The sequence below is a fragment of the Zootoca vivipara genome, chromosome 4 (genome assembly GCF_965207765.1).
Source record: "Zootoca vivipara chromosome 4, rZooViv2.hap1.1, whole genome shotgun sequence".
In the NCBI taxonomy this organism is placed as follows: domain Eukaryota; kingdom Metazoa; phylum Chordata; class Lepidosauria; order Squamata; family Lacertidae; genus Zootoca; species Zootoca vivipara.
The window spans coordinates 79618422-79646062 of record NC_142587.1 but is presented as its reverse complement, the minus strand read 5'-3'; the positions used below and the strand labels follow the sequence as shown (position 1 = coordinate 79646062).

The 27641-nt window shown below is 40.6% G+C and overlaps 1 protein-coding gene across 4 annotated transcripts in view; it reads left to right on the top strand.

Moving 5' to 3' along the window:
• The window catches only part of WASF3 (WASP family member 3), a 29263-nt gene extending 10581 nt beyond the window's left edge, over positions 1-18682 (top strand). Inside the window, exons 2-10 of one of the 4 annotated variants that reach the window (XM_088668262.1) lie at positions 2490-2588; positions 4198-4340; positions 5243-5377; positions 8170-8323; positions 9931-10048; positions 14242-14408; positions 15034-15297; positions 15889-16259; positions 17359-18682. In XM_088668262.1, the coding sequence (XP_088524388.1) occupies positions 4208-4340; positions 5243-5377; positions 8170-8323; positions 9931-10048; positions 14242-14408; positions 15034-15297; positions 15889-16259; positions 17359-17516 (1500 nt within the window). In that variant the 5' untranslated portion in view covers positions 2490-2588; positions 4198-4207 and the 3' untranslated portion in view covers positions 17517-18682. Of the gene's footprint in view, positions 1-2489; positions 2589-4197; positions 4341-4859; positions 5378-8169; positions 8324-9930; positions 10049-12722; positions 12899-14241; positions 14409-15033; positions 15298-15888; positions 16260-17358 lie in introns of those variants that run through there. The other 3 variants (XM_088668261.1, XM_035116679.3, XM_088668260.1) reach the window with 3 other exon arrangements.
• Positions 18683-27641: the final 8959 nt, after the last annotated feature.

Below are 27641 nucleotides of genomic sequence, written 5' to 3'. Positions count from 1 at the left end.
TGTTTTGGCCTACAACTCCCATGATCCCCAGCTAACAGAACCAGTGGTCGGGAAAATGGGAATTGTAGTCCAAAACATCTGGAGGGCCGAAGCTTGGGGATGCCTGGTCTAGATTTATGTACTCAGGCTGAAGTTCTTTAATAATGGCTCAGTTCACATGACTTGCTAAGCCAAACCTTGGCTTGACAACAGTACGTGAATGTGTGGGTTCCTGGAGGTCTTCCTGGACAATTTTGTGGAGATAAGAATGAAGGTCATAGTCACTTTGCTCCTTTCTGGTCCTTTTTACTTCTATAGTTTTCTTATCAGGTATTGTCTTAGTTATCTTTAGTTTTATTAGTTCTGTTCAATATTGCTACAAAAGCTGTTGTATTCAAGTTCTAAGGAAAGGGGTAGGTGCAGGGGTATAGCGCATTTGTTTCATTTGCTTGGCTGCTGATGTGGACACACACATATTCTCATTTCTATTAAGCAACATGAGTACCATAATGAAACATTGATTACAGTTGTACAGCTCTTGTTTACAGTTTGTCATTATTTTCATCAGGGGGAAAAGAGAAAGGAATGTTTTGTTTCCCATTCCTCCTCCATGTTTTTAAGGGTCTGTTACTTATTTCCTCTGTTGCCTGTCAAGCTTGGGCAAGAGCAGTGATTATTTGCTATTCCAAGTGGTTTTTCTGGGAAGAGGGGGTACTCATTCTTTTTCAGTTAGACCAATTACAGTTTTCGTATCTTATTATTTAGATTAGTTGTACATAATGGAAAAATTGGTGTAGTAGTCTTTCAGAACTGAAGAGAAAATAGCATTGAGAGGTCTGTTATTTTCTAGAACAGTTAGTGAACCTTAACAAATGCTGAATATCAACAAGATTTATGGTTTTGTCAGGATGACAAACTATTCTGAGCGTTTTTGACTTGAAAAGTGCAACTTCTCTGTCACCCCAGTATCTCTTTTCCATCCCACTCCTGCCAAAGTAGCAGAGTGAACTACAGTTTGATTTGAAATGTTTGACTTTTGTACCATCATTTGTGAAAAAGAAGTCTATACAACATTTTGTTGCAGTCTGAAGATCTGTATACCTGGTCCCCACTCATGGTCCAAAAGTATGTGACACACTAAGCTTTGTGCTGGCTGGGAGCCTGTTTGGAAGCCCCACGTACACCACCATAGATTCACACACCATTATAAAGGAACCTAAGCAAACCAGGAATGAGAGCAACAAAATGGACTACACATAGGCTGTATTGAACAAGACCCTAGTAATTTTCATCGACAGCCACTTGTGCCACATCTCATAATGTTTCCAAGGCTCCCTCATTCCACAGATGAATTTTGGGTTGGTGAGGTTGTAGTGGGATGGGGATGGGAAAGCCTTAATCCATGAATAGAACTCATTATTATTTTGGCTACACCCCAGTATTTCATATTGATGACCTTGAAATGAGTAAGATTGGTACACTTAGCTTGGCATCTCTATCAGAAATGCACTGCTTTGAGTTAGACTAATGCCCTTTCCCCCCTTTAAACCAACACTAGAAGAAATAACTTTCAGTTATTTCTAGGAAAAACATGTACCAGCTTCTCATAGAATCATATCATGTGAATTCCTAAATGGGCTTTTGCAGAGATATACATGATTATGCATTATAGTGGGTCTTTTCCAGCCAAAGTAAGGCACTTTAAAATCCTAATGTTTTCAATTGGAGAACTGTTTCTTGTTGAAACCAATGGTACATAAAAGTGATTGACAGGATTGTCCCAATTTATTCACAACAGCTTGTGAAGGTGTTATTTATGCACTCTGGGTTGCTAGCCTTTATTCCAAAGATCATTTAAGAGTTTCAAGTGGCATAGGATATATTCTGCCTTCTGCCTTCTCCCTCATATGCATTGAGAGCCATATGGAAGATAAATACATGCAGATGAGCAGCCCTTACAGTTAAGAACTGGATTAACTTGTTAGCACCTTTTGTTAATTCTGTAATCTGATCATGTAACAGAACAACAATACAAAACTATGTATATTGAGGCTGGGCAGTTGAATAGTTAGCTACCTGCATATTCAAGATTCCATATATGAGGGGAGGGAAATTTAAAATGATAAAATACTGTTTTATTTTCTCTACTAGCTTTCCTTTGCAGTCAGGCTATGTCCAGATGATTCAATAGAGAGGATTTCCCCCCTCAATTTATAGCTAGTTTTGTTAAAGCTACTTTGGTATTATTTTATTTCATCCAGGTAGCCATTTGGGGCTAATGGGAGTTGTAGTTCAAAACATATGGAGGGCATTAGGTTGGGGAAAGCTAGGATAGGTAACGCTACTGGTTCTCTGTGAAAATAAACACACATGCCCTTATTCAGTGTTTAGCTCTACAACTGAAAGTGTGAGATGAACTATATATGTGAATTATTTGTACATTCTTCCTTTGAAGGGGAGAGGATAACACAGAAAGGTTGTGTTCACATTTGTTGCACATTATCTTGCAGGCGTGCTGGAGGCACAGAAACCTTTTCTAATGTTCGCAGGCTGTAGAGAGGACCTGCCCCAGTGACTGTGTGAACTAGCTTTATATGCAAAGCTGACTGGTAAGATTGGTTCATTAAATAGGGACTAGGTATTTAAGAACCGTTGTTCAAATCCTGGCTGAATCTGACACTAGCAGATGCTCATCTTGATCCTATGCTTGTTACAAAGATAAATTCTACTTGAAATCAAAGGAACTTTGTAATGTATCTGGTTGGCACCTGTCGATTTCAGGAGATAATGGAAGAGTGTGCCTTCAGGGGTAAATTCAAACCATTGGAGAGTTACAGTGCCTGCTGTGGCTGTAGAGACATGATTTGTTACAGCTGGAGCAGATGAAGGTGTCTGGTTGTGTGATGCAAGTGTACCATAGTGTTTCTTCTTTCTGCACTCCTTCCAGCAGTCATTCCTTCTCTGGTCACTGTTGTGGATACATGAGCTGACTGATTGTCTCCAGGTGTTGTGGTGGTCTTGCAAGGGATTTCTACATGGCAGGGTTAATGTCAGCCTTCATGTCATGTTTGCAGATGTCATTCTAATGCAGAGTTGGTCTGCACTGGCCTAGTACCTGTGACAAGCTCCCTGTAGAGTATATCCTTGGTGATTCTGCCATCTTCCATTCTGTGGACATGACCAAGCCAGCGTAGATGTTGCTGGGACAGGAGGGCGAACATGCTGGGAATGTGGGTACATTATATCTGGATAATGTGTACGTTATAGTCTACCTAAGGAATTCATTTAAGAACAGCACTACTGGATCCGACCAAAGGTTCACTATTTATTCATATCCCAACTTTCCTACATAAGGAGATAAAACAATTAAAAACATCTTAAACAATTCCAATACAGATACAGATTTAAAAGATCTTTCTTTAAAAGTCTTGTTGGAAAAGGAAGGTCTTCTGTAGGCACCAAAAAGTAAATAGACAAAAGCTGTCTAATATCAAACAGAAGAGAACTTCAAAGCATTCAGTCTAGTCCCACATCTTTTTTCCACAGTGACCAGCCAGATGCTTCTGGGAAGCCCACTAGCAGGGCTTATAAAAGCAATAGTTCTGCCTTGTTACTACTTCCCAGCAGCTGACTCTAAACTTGGAGGTTCTGTTTAGGTATGACAAAATCCATTGGCTTTTGTTCTAACACTTTCTGCTGTTGCTTTCTTAATAAATGAAAGGTAGATAATACATTGAAAAGGAAGTATTACAAATTCTGAACATGTCCTATCCAGTACTTGATTTACAAAACATATTTAAAAATATTTAGGGACTTATTTGCTATGAGTATCTTTGTTTCTAGTCTAATAATTTGTCTTCAGAGGAATGATAGTGGTTTATATTTGTATTGGGCTTTCTCCTGAGAACTTAGTGATAGGCAGCAATCCCAAACACCTAGGTGGTAGTTATGTTAGACTGAGCAGAGACATCCATTCCGCCTGTCAAATGGGCTGGACACCAGCAGAACTCAGTGAAAGACCCCGAAACAAGGCCTTGTGGGGCAGGACTGAGCCAGCCCTTTTTCTTCCCTGCCTGTTAATAGTATTCAAACACCATGAGTATTCAAGCCATGCTGTATTATTCTCATACTGCAACGACAGCTGCTGCCCTTTATAAAAATGTTTTGGGGAGTATGGTGGTGGGGTGAGACTAATGTTTTATTCTTTTGTTTTGGCAGACACTGAATCATGCCGTTAGTCAAAAGGAACATTGAACCTCGACACCTCTGCAGAGGAGCTCTGCCTGAGGGAATTACTAGTGAATTAGAATGTGTAACCAATAGTACTCTTGCTGCTATCATACGCCAGCTAAGCAGCCTAAGTAAGTAACTGGATGGTTTTTAAAATATGTTTTTTTCTTTTTAAGGGAAACTTGAAGAGTATACACAATTTTGAAGCTGGTTTAAATGGCATGATGGCTTTGGGTTTAGCAGTCTCAGCACCTTTGCATGTGAATAATCAAAATAAGTAAAATCAATGCCCTGCCACCTTGACTTCATATCCTGTATGGTCTTGTGTCCAGTGTTTCCCTCTTTCTTTTACCTTCCTTTGTACCTGTTCTAAGGCTAGGGCGTGTAGAGCAGTCTTTTATGGATTTTTGAAGCTTTGGCCATGTGGATCCACCCCCTCTTCCCAAATGCTTGTTTCCCTTTGGGTATCTAAAAATTTGGAACCAGCACTGGCCCAACCATTAGGCAAAGAGAAGCCATTAATTCATATACTACATGTCATATGTAGTATATGGAATTACGTTTATAATATGCATTTACTGAGGGTAGCAGCTGCCTGTTCCTCCTGGGCCATTCCTCTCTGTGGGATATCACAGACTTGTAATATACCCCCTAAACTAGTCTGCTGCTTTCAGGGTCACTGCAAGGGGAGGACACCATCCTGTTGCCAGTGCTGAAGTAAGATTCAATGGGGGAATGCTAACTTGTCCTTTACCACAGGCAGCAAAAGTTGTTGGGCTGGCCCTGCTTATACCTGTTCTGACATTGTGTAGCATTCCTGTGTATATGATTGTGTCTGAAAAGAGCAGTTTTCAGTCACATTGGATAAATGGGGAAATTCTGTGCTTGTCAACTTGCATAAAGCACCAGAAGCAGAATGAAAACTCTCTGAAGAAACTAACTTTATACTGTTTCTGTGTGCAAATACATGTGCATAGTGTGTGTGTCATGGTGATTAAAACACCTGGGGAGATGTTGTCTTCTTTCTCTATAGGCAAACATGCTGAAGACATATTCGGTGAGTTGTTTAATGAGGCCAACAACTTCTACATCAGGGCAAATTCCCTTCAAGACAGAATTGACCGCCTTGCTGTCAAAGTCACCCAGCTGGATTCAACTGTGGAAGAAGGTAGGTAATTGTATTTGAGCATTGAGCCAGAAGTGATATTGACAAGAACACAGTAATTAATTGCACAGCAATCACTACTTTTTCCTTTGGAGTTGGTATTGAGTGATATTTCATCTTGGTTTTTTTTTTAAGGTAACAGCTTTGGGAGGGGGGAATCTGTGGCAGTTTGCAGGGGGAAAAGGGGAGGAAGAGGAAATATTTTAGAACCACTTAATATTTGCCACTAGAAGTCCATGTCCTTATCTCTCTTTGCAGGAGTCCTGCTTTTAATTGGATCTATTGCTTGGGTATATTTCATGTATTATTAATTTGCAGTAGATAGATGAACATGAGCAATGCCCATCTCAAACCTCTTATCCCAGAAGAGTAATAGATACATATCACCACTGTAGGATAAACTGTTGTCCAAGAAAACTGATCTTTTGGTATTTTATAACCAGATTGTTAGAACACTGGATGCAGTCTACACTGTTGTGGGCTGATACAGCCCGTTGATTTTATTGGGCCTAGGTTACTTCTCAAGATTCAGTGGCTGTGTCATGGAGATAAATTGTGTATCAGTATCAATTGCTAGAGTCTCCACGGTCAGAGGCAGCATGCCTCTGAATACCAGTTCCTGGAAACCGCAGAAGGGGAGAGTACTCTCGTGCTCAGGTCCTGCTTGTGGGTTTCATACAAGCATTTGGTTGGCTGCTGTGAGAACAGGATGCTGGACAAGATGGGCCATTGGCCTGATCCAGCAGACTCTTCTTCAGCTTGTCATGTAGAGCCACTGCCTCACAATTGCAATTTCAGGTATCTTTGGTAACCCCTTTCATAACTTATTTCTATGTGTTCGCTCTCTGTATGTTGGAGGGAATGGGATTCCCCCACTGACTGTGCCTACAACTTCCACACAAAGAGCTCAAGGAGGGCTTACACATGGAGGTTGGAGCCAAGGCCAATGGGGCATGGTAGTGATTGATGAGTGTGGGGCCACCAGCATAATACTACTTCCTCCTCACATAAAATGAATGTGTTGAGGATGAGATATGAAAGGGGTTAGAGTAGCAGCACTACTACCTATGTAACAGAGCACTAATTTATGACCATAATTGTAGCTAGTTTATGACTACATTATATTTTGAGAAGGACTGTAGCTCAGTGGTATAGCATCAGCTTTGCATGCAGGTCTCAAGTTCAATCCTCAGCATTTCTAGGTAGGTCTGAAAGTGACACCTGGCTAAATTCCTGGAGAACTGCTGCCAGTCAGTATAGAAAATACTAAGCTTGAGGACCAATGGTCCGAACTTGGTATAAGGCAACTTCCTATGTTTCTGTTTGCATCAGTGTTTTCAGTCTTAATGCAACAGCTAAAGTTCTAATACTTCACTGAATACAGAATGACTGCTTATATCTTTGCTTGCTTGTGTATACTTACAAAGGAATGCCTAGTTGTGTTCATTGAGGATGCCATTCTAGACAACGGAAGACATTTACAGCAGCAGACGTTTTGTCATTTGTCTAGGACGGCAGTTACAGAAGCTACATATGCTCTTTGGATTGTTGGCAGAAGCTGCATAGAAATGAAATTTAGAAGCCTCACTTTCACATTCTGCTTCTGAAAATTGATTCATAGGCAATATAACCCTTTAAAAAGCTTAAATAATAGATTGCATAATTTGTAAATCTAGTGTTGAATACACATTCTAATAAAATATGCAGAAGTATAATGCATTTATTTAAAGCCGGTTTCATTGATTGATTATACTTTGTAATTAAAAGCAGGTGTGTGTTGCATTTTAAGCCAGGTAGCGTATTATGTTACAATATAGGTCCCCAAATGTAGTGTCCATGGGGTCCCTAATGTGACACCTTCCAGGGTTTCTGCCCCTCCCAAATTTGTAAAAGAATTAAGGGTTTTTTTGGTTGTCTATTTTGTGGACAGGGTTGCACTGCTTTTTTGTCTCTTTTTTGGAGTGGCATAGGCATGTTGCCTGCTTAATTTTCAGCTGGGGTAGGAGCTGTTCTGAACAAGACCAGTTTTTCTTCTATGAAAAGGGTATTTTGTTGCCCCAAACAGATTTTATACCGTATTTTCAAATCTGCTCCAAAAGTTTGATTTCAGGTTGGTGTTATAACAACAACTTACAGTTGAGGTCAAAGGTACTTATGCCCTATGGATACACAATTTGAACTGGTTTCTATGATAAATAAAATACAACTGTTTGCAACCAAATATTCCAAAACACTAGTTGTGCAGCTCACATGCATTTTGCAGTATGTATTTATATCTGTTAGGGAAGCAACTGTGAAATTAAGGGTTTCTGCTTGGCTTTCTCCTCACATGTATGGATGCTAGGGAAAGGTCACTTACCTGAAGACTAATTTTTTCAGAACCTATTTCGAAAACAAGAGCAGGTTGTCACTGGGCAGATCAGTTTTTCTTCATGATATACAATGCACATGTTTATGCTGTTTAACATAGTGCATAATGTGCATACTAAGTTACTCTATATACAACCTGTTATGTCATACATAATCTTGTGGCTTTGGGAGACAAATATTTTTACTTACACAATCTTGTTAGGGAAATATTACCATGTCTGACTTGTTAAGAATCTTGCACCCACAAATTGTGTGAAGGGCATGTTTTGTATTCTATATAGGAACAAGAATTTAATCAGTTTTGCTCCTCACTTCTTCCTCTTATCAAATGTGTTCAATATTTTGATTTGCCTTACTCCTGGATGTTGTGGTTAGCTTTTTCTCAATTTAATTCTGTCTACTAATTTTGTTCTTTTTATCAACAGTGTCATTACAGGATATCAACATGAAAAAAGCATTCAAAAGTTCTACAATACAGGACCAGCAGGTGGTTTCAAAGAACAGCATCCCCAATCCTGTATCTGATATTTATAATCGGAGTGACAAACCACCTCCTTTGAATATCCTTACTTCATATAGGTACAGTAACTAGAACTAAATAAATAGGCCCGCACTAGTAATGATGTGATCAATACTAGATTCAAGCTTCGGAATATTGCTCAGTTAGCTTTTCTTTGGAGTCTGATATAAACAACAGCCCTGAGGGATAGCTCAGTTGGTAAGCATGAGACGCTTAAACTCAGGGTCCTGGGTTCAGCCCCACATGGGCGATAGATTCCTGCAGTGCAGAGGGTTGGACTAGATGATCCTTCTGGTCCCTTTCAACTCTTCTATGATTCTAAGGCTCCATATCAGTAACCCAAAGATAATTCAATTGACTTCTATAAGGCTGCATAGTTAAAGCTATGGTTTTCCCAGTAGTGATGTATGGAAGTGAGAGCTGGACCATAAAGAAGGCTGATCGTCGAAGAATTGATGCTTTTGAATTATGGTGCTGGAGGAGACTCTTGAGAGTCCCATGGACTGCTAGAAGATCAAACCTATCCATTCTTAAGGAAATCAGCCCTGAGTGCTCCCTGGAAGGACAGATCGTGAAGCTGAGGCTCCAATACTTTGGCCACCTCATGAGAAGAGAAGAATCCTTGGAAAAGACCCTGATGTTGGGAAAGATTGAGGGCACTAGGAGAAGGGGACGACAGAGGACAAGATGGTTGGACAGTGTTCTCGAAGCTACGAACATGAGTTTGACCAAACTGCGGGAGGCAGTGCAAGACAGGAGTGCCTGGCGTGCCATGGTCCATGGGGTCACGAAGAGTCGGACACGACTAAACGACTAAACAACAAACAACAACAACGACTAAACAACAACAACAACAACAAAGGCTGCCTAAGAAAGTCAGAATGAGTCAGTTTAGTCCACAGTATGCTGACAGGCATCATATCTTCAAGTTAAAGTATCTCTCTAGTGCTTGAGAGGTTGTTTTTAAAAAAAATAGTTTTACGTGCAAAGATGCTGAGCTAAGGCCCCTCTCAGAGTAAATATGCTAGAATATGCTAGAATCTAAAAATCTATCTACATGGGTTTGGTTTTTTTAGCTTGCTGATTTTAGCTTGCTGATTTGAACACAATATATTTCTAAATTTTAAATAATTGTTTGAACATTGCTTCTTGTCATTTTCAACTTACCTCAAACACTCATTCATACTGGGCTTTCCCAATTGATACCTTGGCACAGCCAGATGCGGTTTGCACCAGGCCCTGAGTGAAGTGGCCAATGGGTGCTGCCCTTATGGGTTTGGTTGCAGGAAAGCCAGCTTCTCATTAAAGTGTAGGTCTACTCCCTGTGATAAACTCTTTTATCCAAACAAATGTAATAAGTATTGGACCTATTCTTAAGTAAGCACCTCATTGTATCATTTGAGCCAGCAGATACTAGGTGCTTATTCATGACAGTTCAGATGGCAAAGTAGCTGGATTGCTACTTGAAACAGACAGAACTGTTCCATTTCCTTGGGAGGTCTTCTGTCTGGAAATGGCATCCTATGCAGTACATTGGCACCATTGGAGCCTTTCCTGCTAGGTTATCTGCACAGTCATAAGTACGCTAGAATACTTGCTTGGGTCTCTAAGTATGCTTAAACAATAATCCTTCTGTTTTCTCAATATCTGTTCATTTTGTTCACAGAGATGATAAAAAGGATGGGCTGAAATTCTATACTGATCCCTCTTATTTCTTTGACCTATGGAAAGAAAAAATGTTACAAGATACAGAAGACAAACGAAAAGAGAAGAGACGCCAAAAGGTAAACAGGCACATTTTAAAATGTATGCACGTGGTTTACCAGCCACATTTTGGAATAATTTTTTTTTCATTGTTTAAATGTTTTTCTTGACATACAAATGACTGGAAAGCTAGCAAGATTATTCCATACTTTCATATTTCAATCTTAAATGTGTGTCTTAATTTCTTCTCTTAAAAAATCCCTATGAAGACATTGGTAAAATAGCCTGTTAGTTTCAGAAAACATATTTTTGAAAAAATAGATTATATGATTGTAAACTTGTTTCATAAAGTTCTTTGAACTTTTGATGGTTTTCATTAGATTGCTTCCACTCTAAAATGCAAATTGACTTTATTCTTCTTATTCTGAGAATATGTCCATCTGCTTTTTATGGGTGAGTCTGAATGAAGAATCACCTAAGGTATGTCATGAAAGAGTATATAATGGAGCAGTTTTAGGAATGATGTTCATTGCTGTCAATGTGAGTACATACAAATTAAATCCCTGAAGAATGTCACTAAGCAATAAATCAGCTATTTTTTAATAGAAGGTGTACTGGCATTTCTGTGTGGCTATGGTCATACTGGAACTCCCAAACCACCTATCTGACCTAGGCAATGTACAAAAGTAAATAAGAACATCACTAAGAGAAGAAGGCTTTTTTGTTTACTACTCCTTCTGAAATAAAGCAAAGCACCACATTCTGTGACCAGGAGACTTGGATGATTATTTGCTTGGTGTGGGAAAGCTTGATATGGTGGTGAGGACAGCCAGAGATTTATATGGTAAGGGAGATACTAGGCGTTTAGGGAAGCTTAAATGTTTAATAGTACTTTAATACTTCTGTTGGAAGCCGCCCAGAGTGGCTGGGGAAACCCAGCCAGATGGGCAGGGTATAATTTATTTATTTATTTATTTATTCGGTGTATTTGTTGGCAAGACTGATTTGGTGAGGATATGTGAAGTGGGAATGGGGGGGGCAATATAACATGTGTGCTAACAAGGTTGAGTTTTTCTTAAGTATGTAAAATGCCCATTTTTAGTTTGACTTTGCCTAAGAATGTTGAGGTTTTAATTCCAATGAAATGGTTACTATGGCATACTTTATCCTCCCTCTGTGAACAGATGGTCTTAAATGGGCTTGCCTGTTGCTGTTATCAATAACCTCGGCTGTCTTCCCATCTGCATAAACTATGATGACTGTAATTTAAGAGTTTGCAACAGAATAAATGTTTGAGTTATGAGCAAAAGCACTGCAAAAAGCTCCCTCCAAACACTAAAAAAACCAGGCAAAATGTATTGGTCACTGGTATCAAAGATTGCTAGGAGACCCAGGACAATTAAATCATCCTTCATCAGTCTTCATCTAGCTTAGGTCATTGACAAGGTGACCAAGGCAGTTTTGGATCTGAAATCAGCCTATAAAATGAGTATATCAGGAATAGATAGCCTTTGCTGTCCTAGGTGCCTACAACTATACAGGAAAAGAAAAGGTGAAGAGACATGCTTTATGCTTCGTAGTAACTATGTGACTAATTAATATGTTTTTTATGATTTCATTGCAATTTTTCTTTCATAATTGAAAATCAATTAATCTAACCATTCTTCCGAAATGCATTTACAGTCGCACCCTGGAAGTCGAACGGAATCCGTTCTGGAAGTCCAGTTGACTTCCAAAACATTTGGAAACCAAAACACGGCTTCTGATTGGCTGCAGGAAGCTCCTGCAGCCAATTGGAAGCCATGGAAGCCCTATCAGACATTCGGCTTCCAAAAGAACATTCAAAAACCGGAACACTCACTTCTGGGTTTTGATCATTCGGGAGCCGATCTATTTGGGAGCCAAGGTGTTTGAAATCCAAGGTATGACTGTATTTTTATCAGTGATTTTAATTTACTCTAATGAGTCATTTGTGTTGTGATCCGTTATCCTTCCATGTGCATTAAACCTGATTTGGTATTTGTTTAGCAGGACAGTATAAGTACTGAGCTTTTTCCATTTACAGTGGTGCCTCGCTAGACGAATTTTTCGCTAGACAAATGGGTTTTGCGATTGTAGGTTGCCTCGCAAGACGACGAGGTTTTCTATGGCCGCCGCTTCGTCTTGCGAAGCGTGGCCATAAAAACCTCTGATCACAAAACCTACAGGGTATTCCTCTAGCGAAAGGGGAACCAGCTGTAGCGTGGGAAGAAGGCAACGGAAGATGAGCTGTCAGCGCCTGTCTTCCTTTGCCTTCTTCCCGCGCTGCAGTTGGTTCCCCTTTGTGTTCCGCTAGTCTCTGCCGGTTGCCACAAACAGTGAGAGGCAACCAGCAGAGACCAGCGGAACACAAAGGGGAACTAGCACGTGAAGAAGGGGGGGAGAAGCGGAGGAAGGATCTGTTCCTCCGCTTTTCCCCCTGCCGCCTCGCCCGACAGAGTGGCATTTGACGGGGCTTCCGAACCCCCGTCAGATGCCGGCTCTGTCGGGCTGGGGGAGAGGAACGAAGGAATAGAAAGCTGCCCTTTCTGTTCCTTCGTTCCTCTCCCCCTGCCGCCGACAGCAAGGACAGATCTTTAGAATATGGCTTCACTATAATTTGCTTGGCTCACCTATATAGCTACTTATTTCCATTCTCTTAAAAGCATTTAACTTGCTCTTTCCTTCCTTGTCTCTTCCTTTTGCATGCCTTGCTTTCTTGTTCTGTAACATTAGGAGCAAAAGCGTATAGATGGCACAACTCGTGAGGTGAAAAAGGTTAGAAAAGCAAGGAACAGGCGCCAGGAATGGAATATGATGGCATATGACAAAGAGCTTAGACCAGACAACAGGTTGTCTCAAAATATATACCATGGAGCATCATCCGAGGGATCTCTGTCCCCTGATACTAGGTCTGTTTACAACAATCCTTTTTGTTGTATTATACATTCAGATATGCTTAGTATCCTTATATTCTTAATAAGCTTAACTGTAGAATTGCAATGAAACATTCAATTAATGTTACAACATGATTTTCAAAATTATTTGAAAGGCCAGTGTGACTTAAATCTGTTACTTGTTACTATACAACTGCATTGCACGTATGTTTGTGTTTCTGTTCTAGATTGGCATATTGTACTGCTCTATAGGCAACTTAGTACATGGATTTTTTTTCAATTTAATGATTTTACTGATTTTAAGAAAAACATATTCTAAACTTTTGTGTAGTACTTAGGAAGCAATGGTTCTTCACATGCAAGGCAACATACCGGCTTCATATTAAATTTTGCTAATTGAATAAAGTTCACTGTTCATGCAGTTGGTATTCAGAGAGGAGCTGCAGAACCAGAAGCAATATTTTAAAAAATTGTTTTGAAGAGAAACATATTCCTAGTGTGCACAACAGTATTTACCACTGGTATTCTCTCTCTTTGTGCTAAGTGGGAGGTCTGTGTCCAAGGAAAGTGGAACAATCAAGTTGATTGGCCAAGCGGTCTCTAGAGACATTTTTGTTTTCATATTTGTTCTCCACATTAATTTAATTGGAAGGAAGGAACAACCCACAGCATTAATGCAGACTGCCTAACAACATTTCACAACTCCACTAACATCTATTATGGCTTGTTTATGTCATCTTGTAGTTATTTTTAAAGTCCAGGCTGTTAAAGCAAAAGAGGATTGCAAGAAGAGTCCAAAAGCTGACTTCCATAGAAAGCCATGTTTTAAAGAGAATTACTTCTGTATAATATTTCTATAATCCTATTCATGATGTTTTGTCTGCACTAGGAAAATATTATTCTTTCATGCTGCATAACTTCTTTCCTGAGGAAAACTGTTCTCCAACTTAATAGAGAGGAAAGCATTTCTGTGATTCCCAGTCACTTGTTGAAATTCTACTCCTCTTGAACCATGGGAATCATATTCTGTCAACTCTGTCAACTGGATTAATTCACTTACTCCAGCCATTTTGTTTCCTTGACTGACATGTACTTTTTTTTTTACTCCTTTTTTGTAGCATGAAAAATTGCCTTGTGAATGAATTGTAATAGGAGTATTGTAAACGCAAGTGTTACATTCTAAACAAGCCTACACGAATGCGCTTCTTGTTAAAATTTTGATGCACTGCTTATATATGCGTAAAAAATGATAAGCAAACATAGCAATTTTACGTAACTATTGGAACTTGAAATTCTGATGTTTCCGAATTGGGGAGTCCTATTTACAATGCATTTATGCTATGCCCATTGTGATTCAGAAAGAGAGACACAAGCTGAATCCAAGCCGGCACCAGCAAATTAATGTGAGGAAAGTAAGGACAAGAAGAGAAGAGTGGGAGAGAAGGAAAATGGGCATTGAGTTCATAAGTGATACAAAGAAACAAGAGCAGGCAGGAAGCACAAAAGAGGCCAAGATGCCCAAAGGGTTTGTCATTTTGTTTTACTCAAACCTCTGGTGCTTTGTTGCTTGCCTAGCTTCCTGTCTGAAAAAGATGATGAACATCTATTTTACTGATACCTTTTAAAACCAAATTACTATATGACACAATTTGTCTTTACTAATGCAGCTTTTTGCAGCTCAGGCATGCAAATAAATTGTCTGTTGGCCTTAACTGATAAGCTCTACAGAGTTAGTATATTTATAAGTTCTGTGTTCTACTAATAGTTCTTTTTTCTCTGCCTCTTTAATCCAGTTGTAATTATTTGCAAAAAAAAAGCAACTTACAAAATATTAAGGTCTTGGAGTTGGGTTGTTTTTGATAAATGAAAATATTCTCTTGGTCTCAGCTTCTAGTTTTGCTTTCATCTTTTGCTCTTCTTGGTAATAGTACTTCTCTATCACTTTTCTCATAAAACTAATATCGCCTTGTATGTGAGAGATTGCATACCCTGCAAGTTTACGATTTCTGGTATTAGGAAAATTGATGAATTTGAAAATTCAGATTCTGTGAATATAAGCTGCACTTCGTGGCTGTAGAAAGTTCTTTGCAAAGACAGCGAAACTAATGCATTTCCTCCTAATTTCTGTATTATCGCCACTTGTATTTTAGATCTCATGCCTCAGATGTTACCAGCTATTCATATCCTGCTACTCCAAATCATTCCCTCCATCAGCAGCCAATGATGCCTTCATATGGAGCAGGAGATGGAGCTCAGTACATGCTTGCAAACCAGGGTCTTGAACATGAATTTAGGCCACCTTCTACAACAGTGCGGCATGCTACCTTAAACAGACCTCAACAACCACCTCCACCCCCACCCCAAGCCGTGGATGGATCCCTAGGGACTGTGTCATTGGTACCAGCTGATTATGGGTAAAAAATTCCTTTTGTTATTTATTTTAAATGTGTTTACCTTGCTTTTCAGCTAAAAGGATCCCAAAGCAGCTTACATGTGATCAATTAAGAAGACAGTCCCTGTCCTCAGGCTTACAATAAGCAATGACGTGAGTGGAAGGGATGGGACACATAGACAAAAAGAGTAGAAATAAGAGGTTTTAACTATGGTTAATATTCAGTGGGGGATATACTTAAGCTGTATTGTTGTATGATTAGGTTGCTACAGTACTTGAGGCTCACATGCTTAGAGAAAATACTCCAGCAAACTAGGTAAGGACCCTTTACTGCTTCCCAGTGCTGTATTTAAACCAAGGTAAAAATGGATGTGGGGAAACTTGGTGTTGATATTGAAACAGAGAGATGTGTGCTATGTGTTGTGTGTTCAGTAAGAGGCAACTGGAAAAGTTTGAGTTGCCAGAAAAAGTGAAGAAAATCAATGCAATGTAACCCAGTATTTTTTATGAAATCAAATTCATTACCAAATGAAGCATATGCTACTGGGTGCACACTGCAAATCTGCTAGCTCATATACCAGTTAACAAATATTGTGTTCTATTTTATATATAGGATGCTTGCAGCTCAGATGGTGGATTATTACAATCCTTCAGGACCCCCGCCGCCTCCCCCTCCACCCATGATTCCTTCTGCACAGACCGCTTTTGTTAGTCCTCTCCAAATCCCTGTGCTACCTTCCCATCCTGGACTAGTGACTGGATCTATATATTCTGCTGCTCTTCATCCTCCTTCTACTGGGCTTGTTGTTACAGCTCCCCCTCCTCCAGGCCCGCCTCCTCCCCCTCCAGGCCCTCCTGCTGCAGGATCCTCTCTCTCATCCTCTCCGATGCATGCGCCTGCACTGGCTGAAGCAAAGCGGCATGAGCCCACACAATCACCCATCAGTGATGCTCGAAGTGATCTTCTGGCTGCTATTCGGATGGGTAAGGGCACATTAAGAATGGTCAGGCTTAAACAGGCCAGTGTTTGGGTTTCCCATAACTTTGCATAAGGCATGCTGTTAATTTGTAAGTACAGTGTCACATCTTGAAAGCTAAGTAATGGCATTCAAGTTATTGCTGTTGGGTCCAATGCTTTCTATTCTCCTGATATACAGTAATCCGCCACAATGAAGTATTTGATTTTGTTTTTGGGCAAACAGATGGAGACACACACTTACATGCATCTATACAATATAGGTGTGTGTTCATGTGTATATGCATACCTATAGGGGGGGAAAAACTAGTTGGCTCCCTACCAGAGAAGAATGGCAGATTAAGTTGATAGACTATGCCAAATTGGCAAAAATGACCGGAAGAATCCGAAACCAGCAAGACCAAAATTTCAATAAGGAATGAGGAAAATACATAATTTACCTTAAAAAGCCGTTGTAAACAACTAAAATCATCATCATCATAATTTATTATTTATACACTGCCCATCTGGCTGAGTTTCCCCAGCTATTCTGGGTGGCTCCCAATCGAGTGTTAAAAATGATACAGCATTAAATATTAAAAACTTTCCTAAACAGGGCTGCCTTCAGATGTCTTTTAACAATAGGATAGCTGCTTATTTCCTTGACATCTGATGGGAGGGTGTTCCACAGAGCGGGCGCCACTACCGAGAAGGCCCTCTGTCTGGTTCCCTATAACCTCACTTCTCGCAATGAGGGAACCGCCAGAAGGCCCTCGCCGCTGGATCTCAGTGTCTGGGCAGAATGATGGGGTGGTGACACTCCTTCAGGTATACAGGACCGAGGCCGTTTAGGGCTTTAAAGGTCAGCACCAACACTTTGAATTGTGCTCAGAAATGTACTGGGAGCTAATGTAGATCTCTCAGGACCAGTGTTATGTGGTCCCGGTGGCCACTCCCAGTCACCAGTCTAGCTGCCACATTCTGCATTAATTGCAGTTTCTGGGTCACCTTCAAAGGTAGCCCCACGTAGAGCGCATTGCAGTAGTCCAAGCGGGAGATAAGAAAAGAAAAGAAAAACTTTACCCATGAAAATAACAGTGTGATAATTTGTCTCATTGCTTTTTTCAGGAATCCAGTTGAAAAAAGTACAAGAACAACGTGAACAAGAAGCTAAGCGTGAACCTGTTGGAAATGATGTGGCCACAATTCTTTCCAGACGCATTGCTGTGGAGTACAGCGATTCAGAAGATGATTCGGAATGTGAGGAAAATGACTGGTCAGACTGAAAACTGGAGAACCAAAGCATTCTATTAATTTCTTAAGGAAATCGTTCATGTTGTGTAGGCACTGATATATGTTGAAACAGGTTAATTAAATTGATGGTATTCAGGATGCTGTCAGTAAGTTTGGTTATAATCTAGAACTCTTTTATTTTCAGTATTTACTGCATAATACTGTATACAAGTGCCACTGAATGTAGCAAATCATGTTCTGCCCCAAGAAAAGGCAGTGTTTGTTTTTGGTCAGGAGTATATGTAAGTTATTTAGATTGTTTGAATATTAACACCAATTTCCCCAGGTACTTGGAAATCTTTCAAAGCAGGTGCTTGACCTTGGAGCACAACATGGCAGAACAATGTCCTCCACCATAAAATGTCACTAATTTGCATTTTTGGTCTAGCTTCTTGGATAACACGTATAAAACTGGTAGCAGTTAAATGTTTCTTGTTTATTTTTAAGTCTTACTCTGTCTGTCCCATATATTGTGAGTTTATTTTTAGCAACATAGCTACACTTTAAAATAATCGGGTTGGAGCCATACTGGCACTGTTAGTGAATAATTGGGTGACATTAGATAAAGTGCTGAATTCCCTCCCTTTATTTACAGTATCTGTTTGTTTGTTTGTTTAGTTTTCATAATCAGCTTTAGAAAATAATATAGTTTGCAACAGGCAAATTCAAGCATATGGTTAAATGGATCCTAAAATGGAAATCATACTTCTCTTAGGAGTCGTTGAGCTCAAAAGGTAAGGTTTGTTGAGAACCATGTTCAAGCTGTGTCTGGCTCATGGGTGACGACAAATTCTTTATAGTTACAGCACCTAAATAAATTTCAACTCAAGTTGATATAAATAATTTTGTTACCTCTCATATGGTTTACAGTGCTGCATGTATTACATGTGGATAGACATGTAATGCCTTTGTCAGCTTAAGAGTGCAGTTGTGTCATATTTATTTTTGTATGCCACATTTTAAAAAAGTGGCAGTTATAATCTACATTTTCAATCTTATATAATATTTCATTTTTAAAGGCTGTTTTCATATTTTCTTTCAGTTGCTCTTAGCTATTCACAATTCAGTACTGTATTGAAACTAATTTCCTTTTTTGGCTATGATTCAGGATCTTGTTATGCTTGATTATGTTTCATAGAATTGAAGTTTGGAAGCAGTCAGTACTGGCTTTGGCTTTTGTTTGTGGGGATCTTTCGAGGGTGGGGGTGGGGTGAGACCAGGCAAGTTGCCCTGAATGGTCCATGTATTTAAATGTGCCTGCAGTTGCCTAGAGGGGGAAAGCAAGGTGAGCAGAGGTTGCTCCTCTTCCTCTTTGCTCCTGTCACTATATGCTTGCTTAGGAGGAGACAGATGACTAGGTAGCAATAGCAAAGTGTAGGAGTAGTGGAGGTCTGGGGTTGCCACCCCTCTGTTGGAGTGTGGGCTTCAGCAGTGCTAGTCCCTGATTCCACCCCTAGAAACAATCCATTGAAAGCTGTTGCTGCACAATTAGATTTGTGTTAAGCTTGGTGAGTGGGGGTTGATAGATCACTTCTAAATAAGTGAGAAAAATGGAGTAATTCACATCCAATAAGCTTAAGTAGTTTTGCTTTGGGACATGAAGCAGTGTCCTTCATCCACAATCCCTTTCAACTCCGGCTTCTTCCATTCCTTAGCCCTATCAAATGAAAGAGAAGACAAATAGTCTCTGAGATGAAGAGAACTGCTGCGTGGTGGCTGTTGTTAAATAGGACTCTGGAATAGAGAGTTGTCACCACCAGTCCAAGAAAATGTAATCTTGGCCCAATCAAGCTTATTTTATTCTCTTCTTTCCCCACCTATTCTACCTTGACTTAAAAAACAGTCTTACAAATTGTAATAACATTCTAAAGTAGCTGTTGCTAAACTTTTATATATGACATAAAATCTCTTTTCTGTACAGCAACCACTCAGTAGGAACACAGAATATAAGTTATTTTTGTGTTTTCAAAATAAGAACTATGGTAATATTTCACTATAGCACTCCTCCAGATCCACCAGGGCAAGCATTTTGTCTTGCCAGGTGGAATGATCCCCCTTTTCCTTCCCTATGTGCTGCTCCTGACCCACGTCAATTTCAGGTGCATGTGGAGAGAGGAAGGGGGAGAACCCCATTGTAAAAGTGGAAGTCGCATCCTATAAAAATGTATCTGTATTAAGTGTCCCTATTGAGAGCACAGCATTCATTGTTAACAGTGATGGACTTTATATCAGTACCAAGACTGATTCCTGAAATTTGTAAAGAATAAAGTGACCATGAGCAGGGACAGAGTGCCTTTCCCTTAGTACTAAATAAATATAGAGAATCACCACAATCAGGTCTTTGAAGGGTTTCCAGAGAGACTTGAGCACTAGCATGATTCATGAAGGGCCAGGGATCCTTAAGCTGATCTGACTCTCTTCAAAATATTCAGTCTGGCATTGAACTTATACCTACAAGAAACATTTACATGGTTTTTAAAAGCAGAAAACATGTTTTCAGTTAAAATGCACAGAACCTACTCTTTGTGCATTGGTTTTTCATTTCCTTTACTCATGGCTATCACAATAACAGTACAGTCGTACCTTGTTTTGCAACCAGGATCCTTTCCGGAGCCCTGGCTGCTAGCCGAAAAGGACGCAGAGAAAAGCGCTGCGTCTGTGCACGAGCGCAGAGTGGTTTGTGCTTCTGCACATGCGCGAGCAGCAAACCTGGAAGTAACCCATTCCGCTACTTCCGGGTTTGACGCGGACATTCTCCGGAACGGACGCTAGACGAGGCGGACATTCGCAGAGGTATTACCGTATTTTGCATTTAATACACATGCAAATGTGTACATTGACTGCAGAGGGATAACATAATTGGGAAACATGAACAATGGAGACTGATGGACTGAAGTCATACATGACTTCCCATCTCACACATTGAGGGAGGGCCATTCACTCACCATACAGCAATCCAGGCAAATTGGACAAAATATGCAAGTTAGCATAGGAGGGTGTTTTAAAAGGTAGCTCTGGATTATTATATAAGTAAGCAAGCCACATGGAGCAGAGAAAAGTTGCTTATGAGCGCCGCAACCCCAGAGTCGTTTGCGACTGGACTTAACTGTCAGGGGTCCTTTACCTTTACCTTTATCCTAGAAGAATTTCCTTCCTAATGCAAAATATATTTTTCAACCTTAATTCTGAAGTAAAAAGAAATCCTCCTGAACCAATTTTACAGCAAAAGACAGAAAGATACATCCTGAAATCAAATTGTGGTAAAACTAATCTCTGATATGAGAAGATATTATGTGTGCATATATTGAAATATACTCATATAATGAATAATGGATGGGACAAATTCACTGATACTGTAGAATGTCAGGGTAGTGTCAGTGCTGGTTTTGGAGCAAGGAGTCCTGCAATTAAGTCTATTTGTCCATTAAGCTCATTGGGGGAGCTTGAAAATCAATTCCACATGTCCAGTTGCAAGATTTTTAACAAAACACTCAAGGAAAACCTAAAATACTTAAAAATATAGTTTCTTGATCTAGAAAATTAATATACACCCCAAAATTATGCATTTGGGGCAGACCCACAGCATACACTTACGCATATCTAATGCACAATTTAACTACTGTACATGGCTTCCACCAAAGAAACCTGGGAACTGTAGTTTAAGGGTGTTGGGAATTGTAGCTATGCGAGGGGTAATTTTGGATTCTTTGGGGAAGGTGTGTGCTTTAAGTGTATGGTGTGGATCTGCCTGTAGTTAATGAATTTCTTTAGGGCAAACCAAAACATTAAAATGAGTTATTTGTGTTGGTGCTTTTAAAATACAGTACATTCACAAGTCAGTACAATACTATGCCACTCCTTGCCACACTGTTATTTGCAATGCAAAAAGGCACAACAAATGTTCAGTAAAAGACCTCTTTGTACTTCATGCACTCATGACATGGAGGTTCTTGTCTGTTAAAGCTTATGCCATCTTTAAAGTTCTGATAAGGTGCCACAGGACTCTTGGGCTCTGTGGGCTTGCTGCAACAGAATAACAAGCTACTGCTCTAGAACAGGCATCCCCAAACTTCGGCCCTCCAGATGTTTTGGACTACAATTCCCATCTTCCCCGACCACTGGTCCTGTTAGCTAGGGATCATGGGAGTTATAGGCCAAAACATCTGGAGGGCCACAGTTTGGGGGTGCCTGCTCTAGAACAACTCTCTTAAAAAGCTGATTACACTGGTGTTTACTTGCCAAGCAGGCACTCAGCTGTGGGTAGGAGATGATGACAAAGAGCATGCAAAAGTAACTTTTTTCATCTTAACTGCAGTGCTCAGACGAGTGAAAAGGCACCTTAACCCTGCATGCTGTACAAAGCAAAATACCGGAAAGGGAGAGCAGCACCTCATTTTTCTGTCTTCTCTCCTTCCAGAGGCACTGCTAAAGAGCTCATGAGCACTGGATTTAAAGTCCAGTGACTGTGCCTCCTCCAGTCCAAAAAACTGCGTAGTCTCTTCGGCTAGCCCTACTTCTCTTACCTCTAAATGGGGGTCATTGTTTGTTGCACATCATCCAAGCTTTGAAGTTACAATAACTGCTCTTGGCTCCAAAGTTCACAAAGCCGAGATCTATCTACCTTTCCCCCCCAACAAGTTGTTTTTATGTTTGAAACGAGCATATTATTTCTGAAACAATTTGACCAAATAAAAGTACCACCTTGTGCATTTTGTACCTTTAATAGTAAGGGACAGCATAATGGCAAAGACTTTTTTTCCTTAATAGATTCCCACTAAGAGCCTGAAGATATGTCGAGTAGCACCTAACAAAGCACAATCTCCAACTCCTTTATGAAGACCACAAGGTCACTCAACACCTTCTAGACTTTGCCTTAAAATGTGAGGAAAGCTGCATTTGACTTTGCATGTGGAATTGAGACATCATGGACTATACAGAAAAGGATCTGAACCTTCATTACTGTTGAGGGTGGTCCCACATCTGCATAGTAATAAATTCTGCTATATTCTCTGAATGCTATAGAACTAACCTAGGAAACCAAAGGGGTTCATCTGATCTGTGTTCCTGGTCGGTGTACAGTACTGAGAACAACTTGGCCTTGCTAGTGGTTGCTTCTGCTTCTGGAGATATTAGTGAAGTTGTCATGTGATGCATTTATTGCATGATCGTGTCGTCCTTCATCATGCATGATGTGAGAATATGGTTCTATATGTTCATTTGGTTGAACAAATGTAGAGTTGCAAGGCAAGTCATACTTCATGTTTTCTCTACACCCCACCCTGAATAAATGTCAGGATGTTTAAATGGCTTTCTGGAATTTTTTTTTTTAATGTTGGAAGTAAAACATCAGTTTCTTCCATTGTAAGAAATGAATATATTTTAGAAGCACAAAAACTGAATCACAGAATATTTGTATTTTTGAATTTATTCTAAGCTACTAAATAAGTTGTAGTCAATAAGATTTCATAGTTAGATGACCACCTTTTTTCTTCTAAACTTGAAGTATTTTCTCATCTGCTTTCAGTATTTTATCAATAAAAATGTAAATTAAGATTACTGAACTAAATTTATACTTTAGGTAATTTTGTTTGTTTATTTTATTCTGGGTTATGTAAAAGTAATAGTTATAAATAAAGCTCACATTTCAACTTTTGTCTTCACATTCTAAAAGTTTTTCTTCAATTTCAATAGATTCTAGTTAACAGGAGCACTATTATGTAGTACTGGTCTATTATGTAATTATTAAGATATTATTAATACTGGCCAATTTCACTGTTTATTCTTCATTTCTCTAGACATTCTCGTGTAGACAACACTTCATAATTACTATGTCTGCCTGACTTTGCACTTCAAATTTGTAACCCAAACAGCATGATACAGTCGTAGTTAATGCCTTATTCCAGTGGGCAGTAGTTTAGCCACATTGCCTAATTCTTCTTCTGAAATAAATGTGGTATGCAGGCGCTTAGCTTCAGCTGAATTCTGCCCATTCCTTGTGTAGTCCAGTTACAAATGTCAGAAGGAAAACAGTCAGTATGTTTGGGATACCATCAATGGTCCAAACACAGGAAGTTAATAGTAAATTAATTATACTGTGATACATTGCTTGAACAACTTGACCACTCCAGTCTATAGGAAAGAACTGCACAACATCCATCAGTGTACACCAAACATTTTCCTTTTCTTTGGGTAGCTCTTTGTTTAAGTAATGTTGTGTCAATCACTCGTTGATAAGAGTGCTTTAAACGCGGCACTAAAAACTTGTTTTACAATGGCGTCTACATAGGGATTACAGTGTTTAAACTTTAAATAGGCTCCTTGTGTACAGGAGGCATTAGGAATTCCTGTGGAAAGATATTGACCTCTGGTGGTCACTTGTGGTAATTGAGACTTTGAAAATTATTAAAGTGCTTTCCTCCCTATATCTTGCACCTCCTCCCACAACAAGGAAAGGAAAAGCAATCACATTATATAATGCCTACAGCTAAGCCCTAATTAATGACAGTTGAAAATGTATTTGGCAAAGGGAGAAACACATCTAGATAATTTGTTCCCTATGGGGAAAAGATCGAAATTGCAATTTTCTTGCCCAGCCTTCACCAGCTTTGTACTCTCCTAGCCCAGATTCATGTCTTTGTTCTCATTCAAGCCTACAGTTTATTGGCTATTAATGCTGATCTGTGAAGCAAAAGGACAACATCGGCCTGTCTTTGTTCTCAGAGCTGCCTTTCATTTCTGAGTGAAAATAACTTATTTACGCTTGGCGTATTGGAGGAACAAAAATAGTTCATCTATCCTGTTTTCTGGCTGCTGAAACAGAATGCCAATTTGGGTGCCACTTAGCCTGATAAATTAGGGCTGTTCCTAAATCTTAGGCCCTAAACCTGAGTTCAGAATTCTGGATTCAATCTGGTGAGACTGGCATGATAAAAATTTCTTCCCAAATGTCACCCTTTAAAAATCCTGTTTCCCCTGGTTGCCACTTCTCGCCAAATTAATTTAAAAATAATAACTATTCATAATACATATAGAACAGAAAGTAAATGTGATACAAGAATCATTATTCCTGAATTATTCACATGGGTGACCACCCAATCAGTGATCTTTAACTGACGGTTGCTCCTTCTTCTGATGTAAAGACATCACCAAATATTTACAAATTATCATAATCCCAACCAATCCAATTCACCGTCAAGATGATGTAACTGAGCACAACTGAGAGTAAAGGTGAATGCTAGCTGCTTAAATGAGTAAATTAACATTGCAAGGAGTGCTGGGGTGGGGTGGGGGACAATTTTAAAAGGAGGTGAGTTTTTGTGCTGTTCACTTGAAAACTGAACAGCCAGGCAAACGGGACGCGGGTGGCGCTGTGGGCTAAACCACAGAGCCTAGGGCTTGCTGATCAGAAGGTCGGTGGTTCGAATCCCCACGACGGGGTGAGCTCCTGTTGCTCGGTCCCTGCTCCTGCCGACCTAGTGTTTCCGTGCGCTGCTCTGGTTTGCCAGAAGCAGCTTTGCCATGCTGGCCACATAACCCGGAAGCTGTACGCCGCCTCCCTCGGCCAATAAAGCGAGATGAACGGCGCAACCCGAGAGTCGGTCACGACTGGACCTGATGGTCAGCGGTCCCTTTACCTTTACAGGCAAACACATTCAAGGATGGTGCAAAACAGGGCTAGGGAGAATGTCACAAATCCAATAGAAAGACCGGGATGGGCACATTTAGACCAGAGGTTCCCCATCCCTGATGATATATAAAGTACTGCCTGCATGGGAGTCAGTTTCTCATCAAAGGACACTAGGAACATGCATTATACTGAATTAGACCATTGGCCCATCTTGCTCAGTATTGCCTGTATCAACTGGCAGCAGCCCCTGGTTGAACCCAGGGACCTTTTGATGTGCAAATTATGTGCTCTTCTACTGAGCCATAAGCTATTGCTGGTGGTCATGACAACTGTTCAACCCCATTGCGCATTCTGCCAACCTCCAGAAATATCCTTTATAGAAATAAATTGGGTTCCTTTGATCTGCAAAACAATTGGGCAGCTGGATGCTGGGATGCTGAGTTTCATCTAGTTTTGGCCCACTGTAGCCTGTTGCACCGCAGTGGAGCAAATACACAAAGGTAGACCTGATCCTGTGTGCAAGTTGCTCTTTCTATAAACGGCTTTGTACACTATGGCCCCTTATAGAGTACCCTTCAGCCGGAGTCATAATGTGCAGAATGATGCTTCTTTTCATTTCCATTTGCCTCTAGCTGTGCATCTGCAGTCGTACATTCTATCAGGGACATCTTTCCCTCTGTGAAAACTGTTCCAATAGTAGCAAAGCCCCACCTCCACTTTAGCTGTCTTTTTATAGCAATTTGCTTTGATGCAGGGGTGGAGGTGGTGATTTGCTGCTGAAACAAAACACTTCCATCATAGTAAGCGCCATCCCACAAGGCCCTGTTGCAACATGAAACACAGTTAAAACTGAGTCGGCCACCCACGGTATTCCTTCCCATTTTACACTGATTCACAGCTGGAAGAATGGAACTGATGATGTGCTTTTAGAAGGATGAGCTTGTGATGGAACAGAATTTATCTGATGATACTAAACGTGGAAGGCTTCATACAATGGGATGGCGTACAAGGACTTTTGAAAGAACTTTTAAAAAATTTCATTTGCAATAAAACATCACAGGAAGTGGAAGAACCATAGCTCAGTAGTAGAGCCTCTGCCTTGCAAGCAGAAGGTCCTGGAGAGCTGCTGCCAGTCAGTGTAGACAATGCTGAGATGGGACACAGTATAGTGTAGCTTCCTATGTTCCTAAGCAGTGCAATAGTGAGGGTAGGAAAGGTAGAGGCACTCTTAATCAAAATCTGTGAGCCCCTTTGTATCTCCTCCTCCTCCTCCTCCTCTCCTCTCCTTCTCCTCCCCCCCTCCTTCTGTCCTGTGTTGCCTTTTTCAAACAGCAGACACAGCCAGCAGTAAGGCAGGCCCACCCCCTCTGTAATTCAAGCACTAGTAGGGATTTTGTTCCTTTCTGCGGAGACTCCCAGGTCCTAGCCCAGCACTCTAACCACTACACTACATACGCCATCAACCTTATGTCATGGACTGGCTGGATGCAAAGGAATAGTGGGATTCATCAGCTGGGGAACCCCCAGGGGAAGAAGGCTCAGAGCCAGGGGATTGGTGGTGGGATGACGATCAGTGGTCAGAGGGAGGCGACTGGGGGGAGGAGGCGTCGGAAGCTGAAGAGGCAACAGGGTTTAGTGAGCAGGAAGAGGCTCCGGCAGAGAGCAGTGCAGACTCAGAGGCAGGAGAGGAGGGGGCCCACGAGACAAGATGGGGCAGGCTGCTGAAGAAGCCAGGGGGTCTCTCCTTCCTGCTGTGATCAGCTCCCCTCCCCCAGGTTTTCCAGAATACGCAGAGAAATGAAGAGAGTGGAACAATAAGAGGCAAGACAACAACACCTTAGTTTCTGGGGAAGAAACCAGATAGGGAGCCTTTAGAGAGTGGTAGGAAGGTCAGGACATTCAGTCCTGGCAATTGCCTCATTGGGGCAAGACCTACTGGGAAGAGTCGCTGTGACCACTAGGATTGAGCTGTTTTGTTTCTTTGAATAAAGAGTTAACTTCACAGACATGTGGTGCTCTATTTTATTGCAGACCTATGCCTGTCTCCAGCTTTTGACACCTTATAGCCCAGCACCCTCCATAGAAATAAAACAGCTAAGCATTCCCAGTGATGGTTCAGCAATTACATTTTTGACCATGCTATACTTGACCATCTGTACCTGGGTAGATGATGAGAGAGTGAACTTGCAACAGGGAAGAAATGACGGAAAGGTGCCAATGATGCATCTCAAAGGTGTGGGGCAAAACAGTCGGCTGGGTGGAAACACTGCAATCATTCAAAACGTACTCAGCTTTTGTGTGTGCTACTCATTCCCATCTTGCAACAGTCTGCGCAGCATCATGGAATACCATAAAGGAATGCAGCCGCAATGGTTGCAAACAGCATTCCTAACAGAATAATGTGGCTGAAGGATGGTGTGTTGAAAACATCTGTTCTAAGAGGCATGGGGAATTTGTGGCCCTCCAGAAGTTGCTGGACTTCAACTCCTGC